Source organism: Mastigoproctus giganteus, chromosome 4 (assembly GCF_048544385.1).
Source record: "Mastigoproctus giganteus isolate SK-2022 chromosome 4, ASM4854438v1, whole genome shotgun sequence".
Classification (NCBI taxonomy): domain Eukaryota; kingdom Metazoa; phylum Arthropoda; class Arachnida; order Uropygi; family Thelyphonidae; genus Mastigoproctus; species Mastigoproctus giganteus.
Window position 1 is genome coordinate 222,718,938 of NC_143578.1, and position 19,398 is coordinate 222,738,335.

At 37.4% G+C, this 19,398-nt stretch overlaps 1 protein-coding gene across 2 annotated transcripts in view; it reads left to right on the plus strand.

The window, feature by feature from the left end:
• Positions 1–19,398, plus strand: part of LOC150087431 (serine/threonine-protein kinase Sgk2-like) — a 268,124-nt gene that overhangs the window by 161,307 nt on the left and 87,419 nt on the right. For both annotated transcript variants that reach the window (XM_090372067.1, XM_090372068.1), the window contains exon 11: positions 9,255–9,341. In XM_090372067.1, the coding sequence (XP_090228193.1) occupies positions 9,255–9,341 (87 nt within the window). The remainder of the gene's footprint in view (positions 1–9,254; positions 9,342–19,398) is intronic.

The following is a 19,398-nucleotide window of genomic DNA, read 5'->3' on the forward strand; positions in this document are numbered from 1 at the left end:
GAAGTGCAGTCAAGACTTTTGTTGGCCTTGTTTATTATTCTGCAAAGAGAAAGGTGTTTAGAATTAGTATGAGTATTCCGATCTTATTCATTTATCTGCAGCAGTGCAAAAACATTAGCACTCCCAACCACATTTCAGGCATTTTTAAATCTTAAGATGTTTGGAAAACAAAATTGACACTCTCATTAACAGCCAAAGAAAAACTGAAATTATAATGAACAAGTAAAGAAAATTAGAAACATTTTAAAAAGATTAATTGATGCTGTATTTTATTTGGCTGAGCAAGAGCTTCCTTTCAGAGGTCATGATAAGTCTGAAGATTCAGCTAATCGAGGGAATTATATAGAATTTTTAAATGTGCTCTGTTGAGTATGATCCTCTTTTAGGCAGTCATTTAACAATGTAAAGACAGGTATCTTTACGTACAATAAAGATTAATTAATTAATTAATTAAAGGCATCGACTATATTTCAAGGAACTTCTTCCACAGTACAAAATTATATCATTAACGCTATATCTGCTGTGGTTAAAAATGCTATAAAGAAAGAATTTTCTTCCACTACGTTAGTGGCCATTCTTTTGGATGAATTTGTGAACAATTTGTGTTTCAACATTTTCAACGGAATCATCAGGTTCCTGGGAATGCTTTATGCAATTTTTCCAAACTTTCCTCCACACTCCATTCATGGTTTTCTCAGTCACTTCATCCCAGGCACTTGAAATGTTGTAGATGGCGGTTTTAATGTTATAGGATTTCCAAAACTCCTTTAAGCTCGGTACATTTTCAGTGTTGATGGCTTTAATAGCTTGGGAAAAGGTGTTCCTTATGTAGTACGCTTTAAATGTGGCAATTACTCCTTGGTCCATTGGTTGGATCAGAGACGTAGTGTTTGGAGGCATGTAAAAAACTTTTATGTGATTGTTCAAGTCTTCTAAGCTCTCTTTGCTTGGGTGTCCTGGCGCATTGTCCATGATTAGAATAGCTTTATAACCAATGTTATTTTTTGCACAATATTTTTCCACTGCAGGACAGAAGAACTCGGCATACCAATCAATGAAAAGCGGCCTGGTTACCCAAGCTTTTTTATTAGCCTTCCAGATTACAGGTAGGTTTGATTTAGCTAAACCTTTAAGAGCCCTTGGATTTTTGGAATGGTAAACTAAAAGGGGTTTTAATTTAAAATCCCCGCAGCATTACCACCCAAAAACAAAGTTAACCGATCCTTCGCCGCTTTGAAGCCTGGCATGTTTTTTTTCTTCTTTCGATATGAAACTTCTTTTAGGCATTCGTTTCCAAAAAAGACCTGTTTCATCTATGTTAAAAACTTGTTGAGCAGTATAACATCCCTCTTCAATAATTTTAGCAAATTCTTTTTTGAAAGTTTCGGCTCCTTGTTGATCTGCACTTGCAGCTTCTCCCTGTATTGCTACGTTGTGCAGGTTATAGCGCTTTCTAAATCTATCAAACCAGCCCTTACTAGCGTTAAATGGTTCCACATGTTTTTTCGGGCTGAGCTTCCTTTAAATCTTCATATAGCCTCTTCGCTTTTTCTTTAATAATAATTGAACTTAACGGAATTCTACGTTGAATGTTGACTTCAATAAAATTATGTAGAAGTTTCTCCATTTCAATCATAATAGCCGGCCTAGCCCTGGTCAATTTAGTTGCCTGCAGGGCAACAGCTGTTTTTCCAGCTGCTAAAATTGATTCTTTATTTTTTATGATTGTTCTTACAGTTGAACCTGCCAGTCCTAAATTATTGCACACATCCACTTGTCTTTGACCGGAATCAATTCTCTTCAAAACGTCTAATTTAATTTTCAAACTCAATGTTTTTCTTACCTTTCCAATCTTTGCACCGTGTCCAGACATTGTTGCTTTTTCATTCTTATCCACCATAACTCTCTGCAAATGTAACTGCGTTGCACTGATTGTGATACGATGTTAGAGTACAGTAAACTGTCTGTATGTCTAACACTGTATGCACTGAATGATATCTAGAATTCCTCTGGCAAGTGAGCTGAAGATGGTGACTAATGTTTTATTTATCTGAAAAGTTCGATTTTACCGTGCAGTAAAACCAAATGGTTGTTTATTGTACGAAAAGTACTGTAATCAATTATGGTGTGACTCATGGAGAATGTTTATGGAATTTCCAAAACAGTAAAACAAACAAATTTTATGTACTTCGGGTGACCACAAGGTCAGAGGAGTTCAGAAGACAAGAGAATGCTGTACAAGAAACTGCACCGCATTTAGCACTCATGGGATTGATTGTGTGAAAAACATTTTGCAAGTTGTAGTTCCCACAGTAAAACAAAAGAAGAGATAGGGAGTAAATCTATTTTTAGTATCTTTCTATTACAGGTCAGAACAGAAAATGCAGACTTCGTAACAACTTACTGTAGTTAATTTCATGGTGGCTATTTTCTCCTTTTGCCAAAAAAAAAAAAAAAAAAAAAAAAAAATGCTCAAAACAGACTGGACTGAAGACGGATTTGCCAAAAATTCAATCTGTATGCTAGTAAAATAGCATTACAGTGAGTTTTGACAGCATTATAGTCAGATACGGGTTATAATGTAAGAACAGCGTTATAGCGAATCAGCGTAAAGCGAACCGCGTTATAACGGGGGCCTGCTGTATATATATATTGATGATATAAATTGATGATAATTTTATTTATCATCAATTTGCTATACATAGAACGAATAATTTGAAATATGAATACAATTATATACACTAATCATATCGAAAATAAGTAATGTTCTATGACGAAGTTCTTTGTGATTCTGTCAGTATATTTTTTAAGAAAATAAAAATATTACTTGTTATCTTCTGAAAGTTTCACAGACCCCCTAGAACTAGTCTACTTTACTTAATTTACTTGTTCCATGATGACTCCCAGCAACTCTTGAAGTCCCCAGCAACTTGCTTCTCTAGGCTGCTACTCATTACAATAGAAGCAGTGCCAGAATCATTTTTGCCTCTGCCTGCGGCTACTGTTAATCTTTTAGTCTGTGAATTCCCCCCCCCCAATCTAGAAGTTTTCCGACCCACCTAACACTGCCTCGATAGCATTAGCAACTTTAACATGGTTTACAGTTAAAATGTTATTTAAAAAGTATTTTTTAAATTCTTTATGGACATTCCTGAAGGTCATGGACCAATTATAATTTTTCCCACTGATTATTATATTCATTTAACGCGTTTTCATTTTGCACAGCAATGTGTTCACGGGATGAATTAATCGCATTAATCGAGGCCAGCCTGTACATGGAAGTGTTTCAAAGTTGTCAGCCTGATTTGTGTTCTAGTTAGCATATCAATCTTTGCAAAGTATACTATCCTTTACCCCCCCCCCCAACACTTTCTCTCAGATCTTATTATTATTATTGCTGCTTTATCAGTAGTGTTCATAAAAATTGCTTCTTATGAATATTATAATGTAGTTAACCAATATTTCCTCACACGGTCCTTTTTCCAGCAAGTGTCCTAATAAAAACTTCAACTGGATGCTATACAAAAAATATTCCTAATGGTGCAGACTGTATAGATTCGTTGCATTGTTAAATAAAGTACTGAAATATTTGCCACACTCAATCTTAATTTCTTGAATTTCTAATTCTCCTTAAGCCATATATATCTCTTCAATAACTTTTTTTTTTTTTTTTTTAATGACACTGAAGAGTAAAGCTGCTTTCATATTATCATTTTGCTCATTTAAACAGTTTGAATCAGATATTGAAATGATCAGACGTTATTACTATATTTCATATTTTAGAATTTGTATAATATACAGTGGATTCCGATTATTTGGGCCACCAGTTAATGAGGGCAGCCGTTTATTTGGGGCAAATCTTAAAAAACAGAACCCAATCAAGAAAATAGCCAGGGTTTACTTTGCTGTTTAATCGGGGCAGGAGACAACAGCACTAGAGATTACCCTACGATTGTCTCCAACCGTAACACATGGTTTGGTCGGATTTCTGGAGGTCACAACCAAAAAACAATAAAAACAATTAGCAGTCATCTGTTTATTTGGCTTTTCTGTTAGTGCAATCTGTCATAAACGGACAGTAAACTCGATCTTATTGAATTTGTGATAATATCAACAGCTGGAATTCTGTGGGTTATTATGGTGAAATGTGTTTACACTTCCATGGAATCTTCAATCATATAAAAAAAATTAATTTTCAGAATCTTCTCTTCATTCCTATTTTTAAAGCTTCATAACTTGTTACTCCATTCTCACTTGCGCATATCTTGTTACTTGCAATTTGTGTGTGCCACGTTCTTTGTTATTGATTGCTTATCTTTTTACTGTTTTAAATTTTAACCCCCACCGACAAATTTCAGTGAACAGAAATGTCAACTAGTTAGTACGTACATATTACAGTACATATTAATTATTCCGATTATCACATATATTCTTCCGATTTTCATATATCATTAATTTTTTAATTGTAAGGTAATAAAGGGTAAATTTGTGCTTAATATATCTTTACTTTTATAGCCTGTGGATAATATTCCTCCTATTTTCGCTAATTAGAATCGGTGTTTAATAGAATTAAAATTCAATTCACAAACGTGATCACAATGACTGGCACTTACTACACATCGTATAGTGCACGGTACTTTACCGTGGTGACTCCATTGTAACGTGATTTGACTGTGAACGAATTGTAAAGCAGGAGTCCATTGCATTTTTAACTTTTTTTACGTGAAACTAACTTCGGATAATTGGGGCAGCCACTTAATCGGGCCAAAATGCACTAGTCCCAATGTGTCCCAAATAACTGGAATCGACTGTATTTTGCTATAATCATAAATTATTTTATATATAATGCAGGAGGTATCTGGTCTCGACTGGTTGTATAACTACATAAAATAAATTAGATAATTATTATTCTGCTTCTTGCTTTGTCTCAGTGGCTTAAAGTTCTGTTAGGACTAACAGAGTTCTAGGCCCACTTAAGGAAACTGAATTGGATTAGAAATATTGGCATAAATTATTTAAAAACAAAAAAATAAATTCCCAAATTTATTTTTGATTTGAATGCAGGATTCACTATCTGCAATAGATGTAAATAGATAAAATGCAATAGATAAAAACACTATCTGCAATAGCTGTAATCAAATAATAAATATAGAACAAGTACTGAAAATTATCTTGTAATCACTACCCTACCTCTGATGGCATTTATAATTGTTTCACCCATTTGTTACTTGTTCAGAGAGGTCTGAATTTACATTTTTTCACTGGATAAATTCTTAAAGGCCATGACAATCAAAAAGATATATCTTCAAACAGGCCTATGGGGCTGGGAAATTCCATATTGCAATAAACACCAGCCAAGGAATAAAAAATTTTTACTATAAAAATAAAATAATGTGATACACTATCGGAAGACTAAAATATTACAATAAATTACGATAAAATAAACTACAATAAAACGTTAAAAATATAGTTAAAAATATACCGAAGCAATAAAATTATCTAAAATAAACTCGATTAAAAGCAATAGAACCTGAAGCTTTCGGAGACTGCTGTCTCCTTCTTCAACAGTATACTATTACTGCAATGACACATCCTTAAGTAGCAGACCCATGGCACTCATGCACGTGGTCCATCAGACAGTTGGTCGGCATTCCCCAAGTGCTCATCAGAAACGGAAGTGGCTCGGGAGCGTGTCAAACAGAACCGGTCATCCCGTCTGAGGACAGCCGCCTCAAACAGGAGGCGTAAACGTGTCTCCCTGTTAATAGTATTACGACTGGATGAACCGATTCACAAGCTCTCGAGCCACTTGCGTTCCCAAAATCCATGGGCACGGTCCGTAATGACCGTGTCTTCAGGGGAGATCCGATGCTGCTTCTCCCAGAAATGCTCTGCCACAGCAGACCTCGCATAATTAGCAGTCTTAATAGCAGTCATGTGCTCTCCCAGACAGTCTTTTAAACGTCGCCCGTCTCCCCCAGATAAGCAACCCTGGTTGCTTTATCTGCCACTACTCTCAAGATCAATGCACAATGAACCGGGGTTAGATTGGTACTAATGTTTTCCAACATCAATCCAATGTGTCTTCTAATATCTCTCAGATCATTATGTAATTTGGAAGTCCAAATACTTAAAACTTTCCTTTGATACAGTTTAGTAACTTTCCCCAGATGGTCATCATTAAATGGCATTCTGACCCGAAAGCCACATGGCACTAACTCATGTGTTTTGCACCTATGGGCGAATCTCAGATGTTGTCTCTGTTTAGGTATGTAATAGGGATATTGGTAACTTTATTCATAACCTTAGCGGCAAACAGTTTACTAATGAACAGGAGGAAGTACTGAGCCTGGGTCCAAAGTTTGCTTTAGTACCTGCTAGGCCTCCCATTGTAGAGATAGCTATGGGAGTGGAAAAAGCCATCAACAAACTACCCGTGACCCAAGCTGATGAGATTCGTGTTAGGATTGCGGCTGTTTTAAGTCAGGCCATGAGACTGCAATCTAATCTTATCCATAGACATGAAAGAGCATTAAGACAACTTAGAAAGGATGAGGATATTATAATGTTACCTGCCGATAAAGGCAGATCCACAGTTATACTGAACAAAGAAGATTATTGTGCAAAAAGCTCTGGATCTTTTACAGGATACCAACATATATAAAGTTACCCATTGAAATCCGTTAGCTGGTTTGGAGAGACAAGTTAACAACATCATCAACAAAATAACTAAAGAAGTTTATTGGACTCTTCATGCCTCAGGATGTCAATTACCCCGGTTCTATGCCCTCCCAAAGGTGCACAAAGTGGGCATTCCATTGAGGCCAATAGTATCGTTTGTGGGTAGTCCCACCTATGCCTTATCTGGATTTTTAGCTAGAGTTATTGCTCCTATAGTGGGCTGCTCCAGTTTAGTAGTTAAGGATAGCAAGGAATTTGTGAACTTTATAAGAAGCCAGTCTATAGGTGAAGATGAACTTATGATCTCGTTTGACATTGTATCTCTGTTCACATGTATCCCCATTGGACATGGGGTGCATTGTGTAAGGTTGGCCTTGGAGCAGGATGATAACTTAAGTGCTAGATGTTTACTAAGTATTGATGATATTTGTAAAGGCGTTGAGTTTTGCCTCGCTAGCACTACCATGATCTTTCAAAAAGTTATGTACAAGCAGGTCCATGGCACGGCCATGGGTTCCCCCATTAGTGCCATTGTGGCCAATTTGGCAATGGAGGAACTGGAAACCAGGATGTTTCATCAGTTGGATTTCACCATGTGCGAGTGGAGGAGATATGTGGACGATACGTTCACCATTTTAAAAAGAGGGAAGGAAGATGAGGTGCTCAGTTTACTTAACAGCTTCTCCCCATTTATACAATTCACCTCAGAGGTGGAAAAAGCTGGGTCCCTCCCATTTCTGGATGTCCTGGTTAGCAGAGATGGGTCTAGAATTAAGACAAAGATTTATAGAAAGCCTATGTGCCATGGCCAGTATGTTCATTACAGCTTGGCACAGACTTATCATTATAAGAATAGTGTAGCCAGGGCGTTGTTGAATAGGGTGGGGACCCACGGCAGACCTCAGGAAGGTACCCCCAGAGGGTCTTGGACAAATATATTTATAGGGTAGAGTCCAATCGTAGGGAGTCACCTGCCCCTGTGGCTACCGCATACATTCCTTACTATCCGGGCCTTTCAGAACACATTGTACGAGCACTGCGGGAGTGTCAGACCTGCTGTGTGCAACTTCCAGGACGGAGATTGCACACAGTGGTGTCTCAAGTTAAAGATCCCATAGCCCAGGACTATACTAGTGGTGTGGTCTATGAGATAAGTGCCCGGATTGTGAGGAATGTTATGTGGGGGAGACGGGGCAACGTTTAAAAGACTGTCTGGGGTAGCACATGACTGCTATTAAGACTGCTAATTATGCGAGGTCTGCTGTGGCAGAGCATTTCTGGGAGAAGCAGCATCGGGAGAAGCAGCCCCTGAAGACGCGGTCATTACGGACCGTGCCCATGGATTTTGGGAACGCAAGTGGCTCGAGAGCTTGCGAATCGGTTCATCCAGTCGTAATACTATTAACAGGGACAGGGGGACACATTTACACCCCCTGTTTGAGGCTGTTGTCCTCAGATGGGATGACCGGTTCTGTTTGACACACTCCCTAGCCACTTCAGTTTCTGATGCGCGCGTGGGAAATGCCGACCATGGTTCTGCTACTTAAGGATGTATCATTGCAGTAATAGTATACTGTTGAAGAAGGAGACAGCAGTCTCCGAAAGCTTCAGGTTTTATCGCTTTTAATCCAGTTTATTTTAGATAATTTTATTGCTTCTGTATATTTTTAATATTTTATCTTAGTTTATTTTATCGTAATTTATTGTAATATTTTAGTCTTCCGATAGTGTATCACATTATTTTATTATTTTTATAGTAAAAATTTTTTATTCCTTGGCTGGTGTTTGTCTTTAATTATTGCAATACAAAAAGATATAGTTAGCTGATCTCAAGGTGGAGAGAACCCTGTGACTTATTTCATCTTTTTAATTTAACTTGCACAACATTTCAGTCATACATAATACAGAATAAAAAATGCAAACTGGTGCACTCTAATCAAAATAATCACATATGCTAAAACAAAATCCCAAAATGCTCAACTAACATTTAGTGACACCACTTTGTGTATGACTGATATCAAGAAAATTGCTGAGGAGAGAAAATGACATTTTGCTTGTGGACTTTGGAAATTTCATTGGTAGCCCTTCGTATATATTAGGAGAATAAAAATAATTGAGAATGTTGAATTCAGAAACACATATTTTTTTTTTATCTATTTATTTAATACCTTGGTTAAGTGGAGGTTAAATAGGAACCATGAAATGGCCAGGTTGGCTGTGGTTTTCTGATAAAAAAAAAAAAAAAAAAAAAAATTATTACTAACCAAGTCAGGTCTAGATGACCATTAATGATGATGGGATTAAACATATTCATTCATAACATAGCACTTGCACTCCATCTCTAGTTCTTTGAAAGTGTAATAGATCAATTTATTCATGAGATGTTCTGTATTAAAATAATACAGAACATTTGCTATTTTCAATGTAATTATTGAGAATATTTAAAGCCGTGTACAAACATCTTCATATTGTTGGGAATGAAAATAAGTGTATAATTTAGGAAAAAAATTGGTTTAGATTTAAGTATAATTACTCATTCAATTTTTTTACTATTTTTTTCCTCTCTGTATTAGGGACATGTGGTTCTGACTGATTTTGGACTGTGCAAAGAAGGTCTTCAGGAAAAAGGAACCACCACAACATTTTGCGGTACACCAGAGGTAAATAGCAATGGAATGTTATTGGAACGCTTCTCTGTAAATTAATCTGTATTGTTGCTGCATTTATTCAATACTCAAGTGATAGGGCGGTTCCATTCCTTTTGATTGATCTCTCTTTAAATGCTTCCTCTTTCTCTCTGCAGTATGATTTCCCATATTATTAACTTTCAAGAGCATATAGCACAGCTCTCACACTTCACCTCTATGTTGCAGATACTACATCACCTAACCCTAGCAAAATTAAGAATTAAACAGATGCATAAATTAATATTAAGACCAATCTTAGGTTTCCCAGGTAAAAAAAAAAAAAAAAATTCCTATTCAATTGTTTTGGTAATAAAACAAGTCCCTAAATCATGAGATAAGACATATATTAAATTAATGAAGCATATGATAATACATAATTTATCATTTTAAAAATGGAAATTATAAAAATTATTGTTGTACTATATGTAAAAAATGATGTACCACCAGTTAGATTGTTTGTAAAAATGCTATTTTAGTGTGCACTCCAAGATAATTTACTATAAATTTAACAATTTAAAATTAAATTAACAACTAAATAAATTGCTAATTGGTATCAATGTTTACCATGGGAAGCACAAATTCCTACTAGGAACAATAACTGCAGCCTGTATTAACAAAAAGAACCATACCCATCCAAGAACCATATGAATCCAAGATAAATATTAATGTTCACAACAAGAAAATAAAACAAAGATAAGAAACTTCTCTTCATCATACCTCCTCATTTCACAGAAATAAGGAGAGCTGATGATGATTTTTTGCTAAAAAAGCAATTACCAGCCCCTTCAACAATTTTAAGATATGTGATAAATTAAAAAAAAATCAAGAAGGCTGTGAAAAATCTGTTATTCAATACTACCTATATAATAGCTTTGAATTTTACCAAACTATCAACATTGATCAACTCAGCAGTCAATGCATTCCAGTGATCTACAGCATGCTGCCCAAAAGTAAACTTCGTGGAATCCAACCTTCTTATTCCCCAGAATTTTGTATTTGTGCCCACTGGTTCTTTTCTCTCCTGCTGTCCAGTCAAATGTACCTGCTTGTTCATTTTACTGATTCCCTTCAGGGCTTATATACCTCTATCATGTCCTCCTAAAATGTCTAGTTGCCAAGCTTTGCAGTCTGCACTTTTTAAGCCATTGTTCATATCGAAAATGATTAGCATCCTTTACCAATTTTATTGTCTTCTGTGAATCCTTTCAAGAAATTCTGTCTTTTTGTAAGTGTGGCCTCCAGACCTGAACACTGGTCCACATGCTCTCTCACCATTGTTTTTTACAAAGGAATAACAACAACCTTTTTTTTCCTTACTTGCAAAGGTCCTGTATATCATAAACAGGACACTATGTGCCTTCCTGGCTGAATGTTTACCTGGAAAGTTTCATGTCTGACTGAATTAGCATTAGTACAGGCATACGATGCAAGAAAGCAAACTTATACAGCATCGGCCAAAAAACCCTCCCATTTCACCCTTCCATTCATTCCAGATGCCTGTCCAGCTCAGCCTTAAATTTATTTAGGCTATCAACTTCCACAACAAAAGATGGAAGTCTGTTCCACCAATCAACTACCTGCTGGCAAAAGGCAAATTTCCGCACATCTGTTCTACAACTGTAGAGTTGCTAGAATGAGTATAAAGAAGGGCAACAAGATTGGTGAGGGGAACAAAGGGGTGCTCTTACCAAGAAAGGCTTAAGTTCTGCAAATTGCAGCGACTGGGTAGTAGACACCTGCAAGGTGATCTGATTGAGGTGTATAAGGCCTTGAATAGGCTGACCAAGCTGAATGCTGATGGGATTCTTCCTCTTGCTCAGATCTGAATCTGTGCCCCCTTATTGAACTCTACGGTCTGTATAGCTCGCATGTGCTCCCCTATACAGACAGAAGAGTTCAATAAGTCCGCCATTGCTGAGCATTATTGGGAGAAACATCATCAGGTCTCCCCTGTGAATGCTGTCATCCTTGACCGGGCGCATAGGTTCTGGGACCGTAAGTGGCTGGAGAGTTTGTGGATAGGCTCGTCTGAGAATAATACTATGAATAGGGACAGGGGTGTTCGATTTCACCCCCTGCTGGAAGCCATGGTCCTGGCAAAAGACGAGCGTTTTATATTTCCACGCTCCCGAGCCGCTTCTGGTTCTGGATCACATGGAAGAAACATTGAGCATATGCCTGGTCAGCCACGTGTGCTGTGAGCCTGTTACTTAAGGATGTGTTGCTTAAACATCATTGTTGATGAGAAAGGAGGCGGAAGCCCCCGAAAGCTTCAGTCAATGTTTTATCGCTTTTAATTTTATTGTATTTTAAATATTTTAATATATATTTTATTTTGTAAATCAGTTTTTTGCATATATTATTTTACAGTGTAGTATCGTTTGGTACATTTTATAGTTTTCAGCATTAAACCAGTATAGTTAAACGGTTGGTGTATTTGTTTTGAAATTTGGATATGTATTACTATCCCAACCTCAGAGGCCTTTTTGAAGATGAAAAATGTATCGGATGCATTTAAAATATCAGGTGACACAGAAGCCTATGGCAGATATAAACCAATCTGTAATCAAGTCACAAAGGAGGTTAAGCAGGCAAAGGCAGATTACAAGAAATCCTTGGCAAAGGATGCAAGGAAAAACAGAAAGAGTTCTTTATTTGTGTAAACTCTAGAAGGAAAGGGATGAATCAGATTGGACCACTTAACATAGATGGGTTGACTATTGATTGATCATGCTACGGTAGCTGATAAACTGAATGAGTATTTTACATCTACATTCATACATGAGAAGTTATTCAATGAGGGAACAGGGAGCTGAGTGATTTAGTATTAGTAACGGCCGCATGGTGCAAGAAAGCCTATGGCTTATGCTGCACCAGCCAAAAAAAAAAAAAAAATCCTAACAAAACAATGATAAAAACAATAAATAATAATAATTAATAAAAAAAAAATAATAAATAAATAAAAAGGAAATTAAACCTATCATCCTATGCGCTTCCCTTATCCGTAAGTACTATCCAGATGACTTTTGAATTTCCCCAAACTGTCGGCCTCTACCACCTGTGAAGGCAACTTATTCCAGTAATTTATAACTCGCTGGCTAAAATAAAACTTCCTGCAGTCCAATCTAAACATTCCCCCCCCCCCCGTAACTTGAATTTATGTCCCTAGTTCTAGCATCATTTATAATCTTGAAAATTTTGCCCTCATTCATTCTACTGATGCCTCTCAGAGCCTTAAACACCTCAATCAAATCTCCTCTAATGTGTCTAGTTTCCAAACTCTGCAACCCACATATTCGAAGTCTTTCTTCATAAGGACGCCCTTTTGCCGATCTCACCAGGTGAGTTACCCTTCTTTGCACCCTTTCAAGAAGCTCGATGTCTTTCTTTAGGTGCGGTCTCCATACTTGAACAGAGTATTCCAAGTGTGGTCTAACATAAGCCTTATATAATGGGATTATCACGTCCCTATCTCTACTTGCAAAAGTTCGATAGATCATCGATAGGACACCATGGGCCTTCCTTGCAACCTGTTTACAATGCTCAGAGAATTTCATGTCTGACTGTATCGTAACACCCAAGTCCCTTTCCTCCAGTACTGGGTTTAGTTGAACTCCACCAAGTGAATAAGTTTTTTTGGGATTACTGTTTCCCAGGTGTAATACCTTACACTTTGTTGGATTAAAGCACAGCTGCCATTTTTCTGACCATTCCTGAAGTCTGTCTAGGTCTCTCTGAAGAAGCTCAGCTTGACAGTGATCATTAACTACTCTACCAATTTTAACATCATCTGCAAATTTAGACATCACACCCTCTATCCCTTCATCAATGTCGTTTATGAAAATTAATATATAATACTGATCCTTGGGGAACCCCACTTCTTACATCAACCCAATCTGAGGAATAGCCATTTATCACAACCCTCTGCCTCCTGCCCTGAAGCCATCCTTTTATCCATCTAAGGATTTTCTCAGTGATTCCAACCTGTTCCAGCTTATAAAGCAACCGCTCATGTGGGACTGAGTCAAAAGCTTTGCTGAAATCTAAATAAACAATGTCGAAATTATTCCCTAAATCCAGCTCGTGAGTGACCCTTTCGAAATAGCGAACCAGATTTGTTAAACATGATTTTCCCTTTACAAAACCATGCTGAGTATCCTTGAGAATTTCAATTCGATCCAGATGATCCTGAATTCCACCTTTGATCATTGCCTCCATGATTTTTCCCTACTACTGAAGTCAGAATGACAGGTCGATAATTTCCAACTTCACTTTTAGAGCCACCCTTATGTATGGGAGATACATTGGCACTTTTCCAATCCAAGGGAATCTCCCCATTAATCAGAGTCTAGTGATGCTCTCATAATTAGCCTCAATGGTTCAATGCACTCGCTTGCCGCCTCTCTTAAGATTATAGGGTATATTCCATCAACTCGAGGAGCCTTACTGGTCTCTAGGCTCGAAAGTTTTTTCATTAAATAATCTTGCGAAATTTCAATATCATTAATTACATATTTTTTAACTTCGCTCTCACAATTTCCCATTGCCACAAAAGGCTTTTCATTTGTAAATATCGATGCAAAATAACTGTTGACTTCATCTGCAATGGCAGCTGATGTATTTATTACTATCCCTTTTCCCTTACGTAAAGCTCTGATCTGGTTTGTCCTGCTCTTCTTGGCATTTATATATGTGAAGAATTCTTTACCCCCCCCTCTTTGCTCTGTTTGCTAGTGATTCCTCATAAACTGCCTTTGCCTGTCAAACCTTTTCTGTGGCTCTATTGCACATCACCTTGTAGCTGTTATAGGCTTCAGTACTTTTTATTGTTCTGTAACCTTTCCATGCCACCTTTTTCTGCTCAAGTAATGCGGCAACTTCAATATTCATCCAACTTGGAACCCTTCTCGTGGAGTATTTTTTTTAATGGTATATACGCATTCAAGGCATCTGTGATTAATGTTTTAAAAGCGTACCACAGTTCAATTGTATTCATTCTCTGCGCGATATCTACCCAGTTAATAAAGGCCATGTAGTACCTTAAGGCATCGTAATTTCCTTTTCTGAAATTAAAACCCATTCCTTTGCCTTTTACTTCGGCTACCTCTCTCGTCATCATCCACCGTAGAACTCCGTGATCACTTTCTGCTACTGGTTCCTCTACTGTCAGCCCTGTTATGTCATCTGATTCATGTGTGATGATGAGGTCTAGGATATTCTTTTCTCTAGTACTTTCCCTGACATGTTGATACAAATAACAGTCATCTAGTTGATTTAAAAATTTTGTTCCCCATGTCGAGTTTCCTTCCCATTTACTCCAATCAATTAGAGGCAAATTGAAATCACCCATAATAAGGCATTGGCGCTTACTTGCCCATTCCATTTGCATGTAGAGGCTTTTGTCATAATCTTCACAATCACCTGGTCTGTAGATTACTCCTACTCGCATTATACCTTTGTTTCCAACTATCTCACACCATACAGACTCTATACTAGCATGTGAAATGTCTGAATCCGGGAAAGCTATCGTCGCAGTCAGGCTGCTTCTGATAAGAAGCATTACCCCACCACCCCCTTCTATCTAACCTATCCTTCCTAAATACATTATACAAGCCGTACTGAAACTCATCATCCCCAATTTCCGGGTGGCACCAAGTCTCTGTAAGCCCTATTATGTCCGCGTTACTTGTTTTAACCAGCAGTTCGAATTCGCTCATTTTATTGACGACACTTCTAACGTTACTGTATAAACAATTAAGATTTACTGTTCTTGTATATTTAACAACCCTAACACAACCCTTGAAGTTTTTTAGGCTCTCTTCCCTGATATTAGCTACCCGCTCACGTGAAATGTCTTTGCCCCCAGAACATCTAGATAATACGTCCAGTTGGGGTAACAGATAAAAACTCTTAAGGTATGTGCAAGAGTTACATTGACCAATATTATCAGATAAACGCGTGTCAGTATTACCCACATCCCCCCCCCCAACTAGCAGTTTCCCTGAACCTTTAAGGTATCCTCAATAATACTGGCAAAAACTTTTGCACCACCTTTGTTTAAGTGTATCCTGTCTCTACAAAACAAATTCCTTCTACCTACAAGTGTGGGCCATGCTGATAGAAATTTACCCCCTAAAGCCTTGCAGATTCCTTCAAGTCTTGAGTTAATCCACAAGGCTCTTAACATATAATCCCTCTTATCGTGTCTGGGCAGAATTGCAGACACATAGACATTATGGCCTAGCTCGCGACATTTCCTCAGCATGGTCCTGTATTTTTCCAACAAATCGTCAGATCGTGTACGTTTATCGTGTCTGGGCAGAATTGCAGACACATAGACATTATGGCCTAGCTCGCGACATTTCCTCAGCATGGTCCTGTATTTTTCCAACAAATCGTCAGATCGTGTACGTTTAATATCATTTGTCCCCACATGAATAATAATATTTTCTTTACCCCCTTTAAAATCTGACAATCTGTTGGTGACATCATCAATAGTTGCTCCCGGCAGACATACCCTGGTTCTGCTCCACCTATCCTTATTACAAGAAATATTCTCCGTTTCCTTGACAATGGAGTCTCCTAATAAAACAATGTCCTTTTTAACCAGAGTAGTTTGCACTTGGTTTTTCTGTTTTGAGGCTCGAATCGGGTGTGCATCACTTGGTAGATTGCTGGAGTTTTGAGTCCCTGACGAGCTCCCAGATGCATTATTTTCGAGGGCAAGCACTGGTTTTTTCAGGGACTCAAATTGTTCCATCAGTGCACCAAATTGTAATTTAAGATCGGTGCACGCCTTACATCGATCACAAAGGAAAGAATCCCCAGGTGAGGTAGGATTAGTCACCAGGTCGACCTTGGAAAACATTTCACAGGTTCCACAACAGATTAAATCATGACTCACCCGTAAATCACCATCTGCTATTTCCGTGTGAGTCACGATACCCTGTGACGCGTTTAAAGCAGATCTCGTAACTACCATTATAAAATTAAATAAATATCAATGAAAGTAACTTTAAAAAATTATATCTATAATATTATTAAAATCAAACAGTTACAGGAAAACCTATAACAAAATAATCCAACAATATCTAAATAAATCAAATATTTAAAAGCACTATCCAAAAGTAAACCACTTATCTGAGGAGCCCTGTCTATGCGCGTCCGCTCACCTCGAATGCCAACGTAATCTGATTTGTTTATGACTGAGAGCAAAGTGGAGGGGAAATTGTTGATGTTAAACATAAGGCACCTGGGGTGGATGGAATCTATCCAGTTATATTAAAAGAGGCAGCAAAGGAAGTAAGCCAAACCCTTAGCCATAATTATGAGAGGTCCCCATGGACTGGAAGTATGCAGATGTATCACCAATTCACAAAGGGAATTCAAAAGGTGACACAACTAACTATATACCTGTTAGTTTAACTTGCGTTCCGGGAAAAATAGTGGAATCACTGGTTAAAGAAGCAATTTAGGATCATCTAGACAAGACTGTAGTAATAGTTAAGACACAGCATGGGTTTGTTAAATGCAAATCTTGCCTGATTAATTTGATTGGATACTATGATGTGGTTACAAAGGAACTGAATGCCAAAAATAATTTTGTTATCATATACTTGGATTTTAGGAAAGCTTTTGATACAGTTGCACACGGAAGACTGCTGTTCAAATTGGAAAGGTATGGCATTAAGGGTAAGTTGCTACAATGGATAAAGGGATGGTTGAGTGGGAGACGACAGAGAGTGGTAATTAGTGGACACCGCTCTTCGTGGACAAATGTTATTATTGGAGTTCCCCCAGGGTTCGGTGTTGGGCTCAATGTTGTTTTGTATATTTATCAATGATATTGATGAAGGTATATCAGGTTTAATGTCCAAGTTTGCAGATGATACAAAGGTTGGAAGGGTTGCTAATGACAGTAAAGACAGTATGCTGCTCTAACTGGATCTGGATAAGTTAGACAAATAGGCTGAAAAGTGGCAACTGAAGTTTAACATTGACAAATTCAAAGTACTGCATATGGGTAGCAATAACCGTACCAACTGTGTGGTACTACACTCAGGAAAGTGAAAAAAACCTGGGGATAGTTGTGCAGTCAAATATGAAGTTTGCTACCAGGGCAGGTCATTGAGTCTTGTCAGTGATATATAGGAATTTTGCTTGCAGGGACAGAAAGGTGATTGTCCTGTTTTACAAGGCAATGGTCAGGCCATACCTAGAGTACTGTGTACAGGTCTGGAGGCCTCATTTTAGGTAGAATGTAGAGTTTCTTGAATGAGTACAAAGAAGGACAACAGGATTGGTGAGGAGAACAAAGGGGGGGGGTGCTCATATCAAGAAAGGCTTAAGTTCTGCAAATTGCTGTGCCTGGAGAGTAGGCACCTGCGAGATGATCTGATTGAGGTGTATAAGGCCTTGAATGGCTTGAGCAAGCTGAATGCTGACGGGATTCTTCCTCTTGTTCAGATTAAGAACCTGAGGGTGCACAGATTCAAATTGAGGAAAGACAGTTGTAGAATAGATGTGCTGAAATTTGTCTTTTGCCAGCAGGTAGTTGATTGGTGAGACAGACTTCCATCTTTTGTTGTGGAAGTTAATAGCCTAAATAAATTTAAGGCTGAGCTGGACAGGCATTTGGAACGAATGGAGGGGTGAAATGGGAGGTTTTTTTTTTTTTGGCTGATGCTGCGTAAGCTTGCTTTTCTGCATCATATGCCTCTGTTAACACTAATGCTAATCTCAAAGAACCTGAATCATGAAATTAAAGTTTATTTAAGTTTAGTTAATTTGATGTCTACAAACCCCTAAACTTTGTAAAAGTCACTGAGCAATAAAGAAAATTAAGAAAAAATAAGAGAAGAATAGTAGTAAAAGTCAAAAGAAAATAAAAACTAAACATGATATATACACTTAAAATGAAAATTCAGTACTTTTAAAATTTTAAATATTTGAGTATTTTACAAAGCACAAAGAAAAATTGTAAATTCCAATATTGATGTTTTCATAAATGGGATGGAGGGGGGGGGGGTTAAGAGTTTTGAAATTATAGATTTTGATGTAAAAACAAGTTAGGGACGAATGCAGTAGTATATACATCATTACGAATATAAGTGAAGATGAGATTATCATTGCCAACATCTTCAAGTGATTATAGCCATCATAATCCAGGGATAACATAGCATTTCAAACTTCCATACCATTTAAAAAAAAAAAAAAAAACATCCAAATGAATGTATAGGAACTAATAACTTGCCAGTGCATGCTATAAATTAGAAGTGACAGTACTGTGGAGGGTAGTCCTGACATTATATGAACAATTGTAATAATTATTTTAATTTCAGATAATTTGTATGTCGACCTGGTGTAAGTAATAAATTCATCATCATCATCATCATCAGCCATTTTCAATCCACTGCAGGATGAAGGCCTCTCCAGCAACTTTCCAGTTCCTTCTGTTTTGAGCACTGGCCATCCATTTACTACTCAAAAACTCATGAATTTCATCTATCCATCTCCGCCTTTGTCTTCCAGGTTTTCTTCTAGCTCCTCTTGGGTACCATTCTGTTATTTTCTTAGTCCATCTGTCATCATGTCTTCGAGCTATGTGTCCTGCCCAAGACCATTTTAGTTCTTTAGTTTTGATAAGAATGTCCTTTACTTGAGTTTGCTGCCTAATCCATGTGTTTCTCTTCTTATCTAACAGTCTGATTCCCAATATAATTCGTTCCATTCTTCGCTGTGTAGTTCTTAGCTTCTCTTCCATTCTTTTGGTGAGTGCCCAAGTTTCACTTCCATAAGTCATGGTGGGGAGTATACATTGATTCATTATTTTACGTTTCAGACAAACTGGGATATTGCTCTTCAGTATGTGACTATATTTCCTGAATGCTATCCATCCAAAATTTATTCTTCTCTTGACTTCCAGCCATTTATCACTATTACAGCTAATAACTTGTCCCAGATAAGTATATGACTCCACCTTTTCAATTACTGCTCCTTCAATCATTATTTCCCTTTCCGTGGCATACTT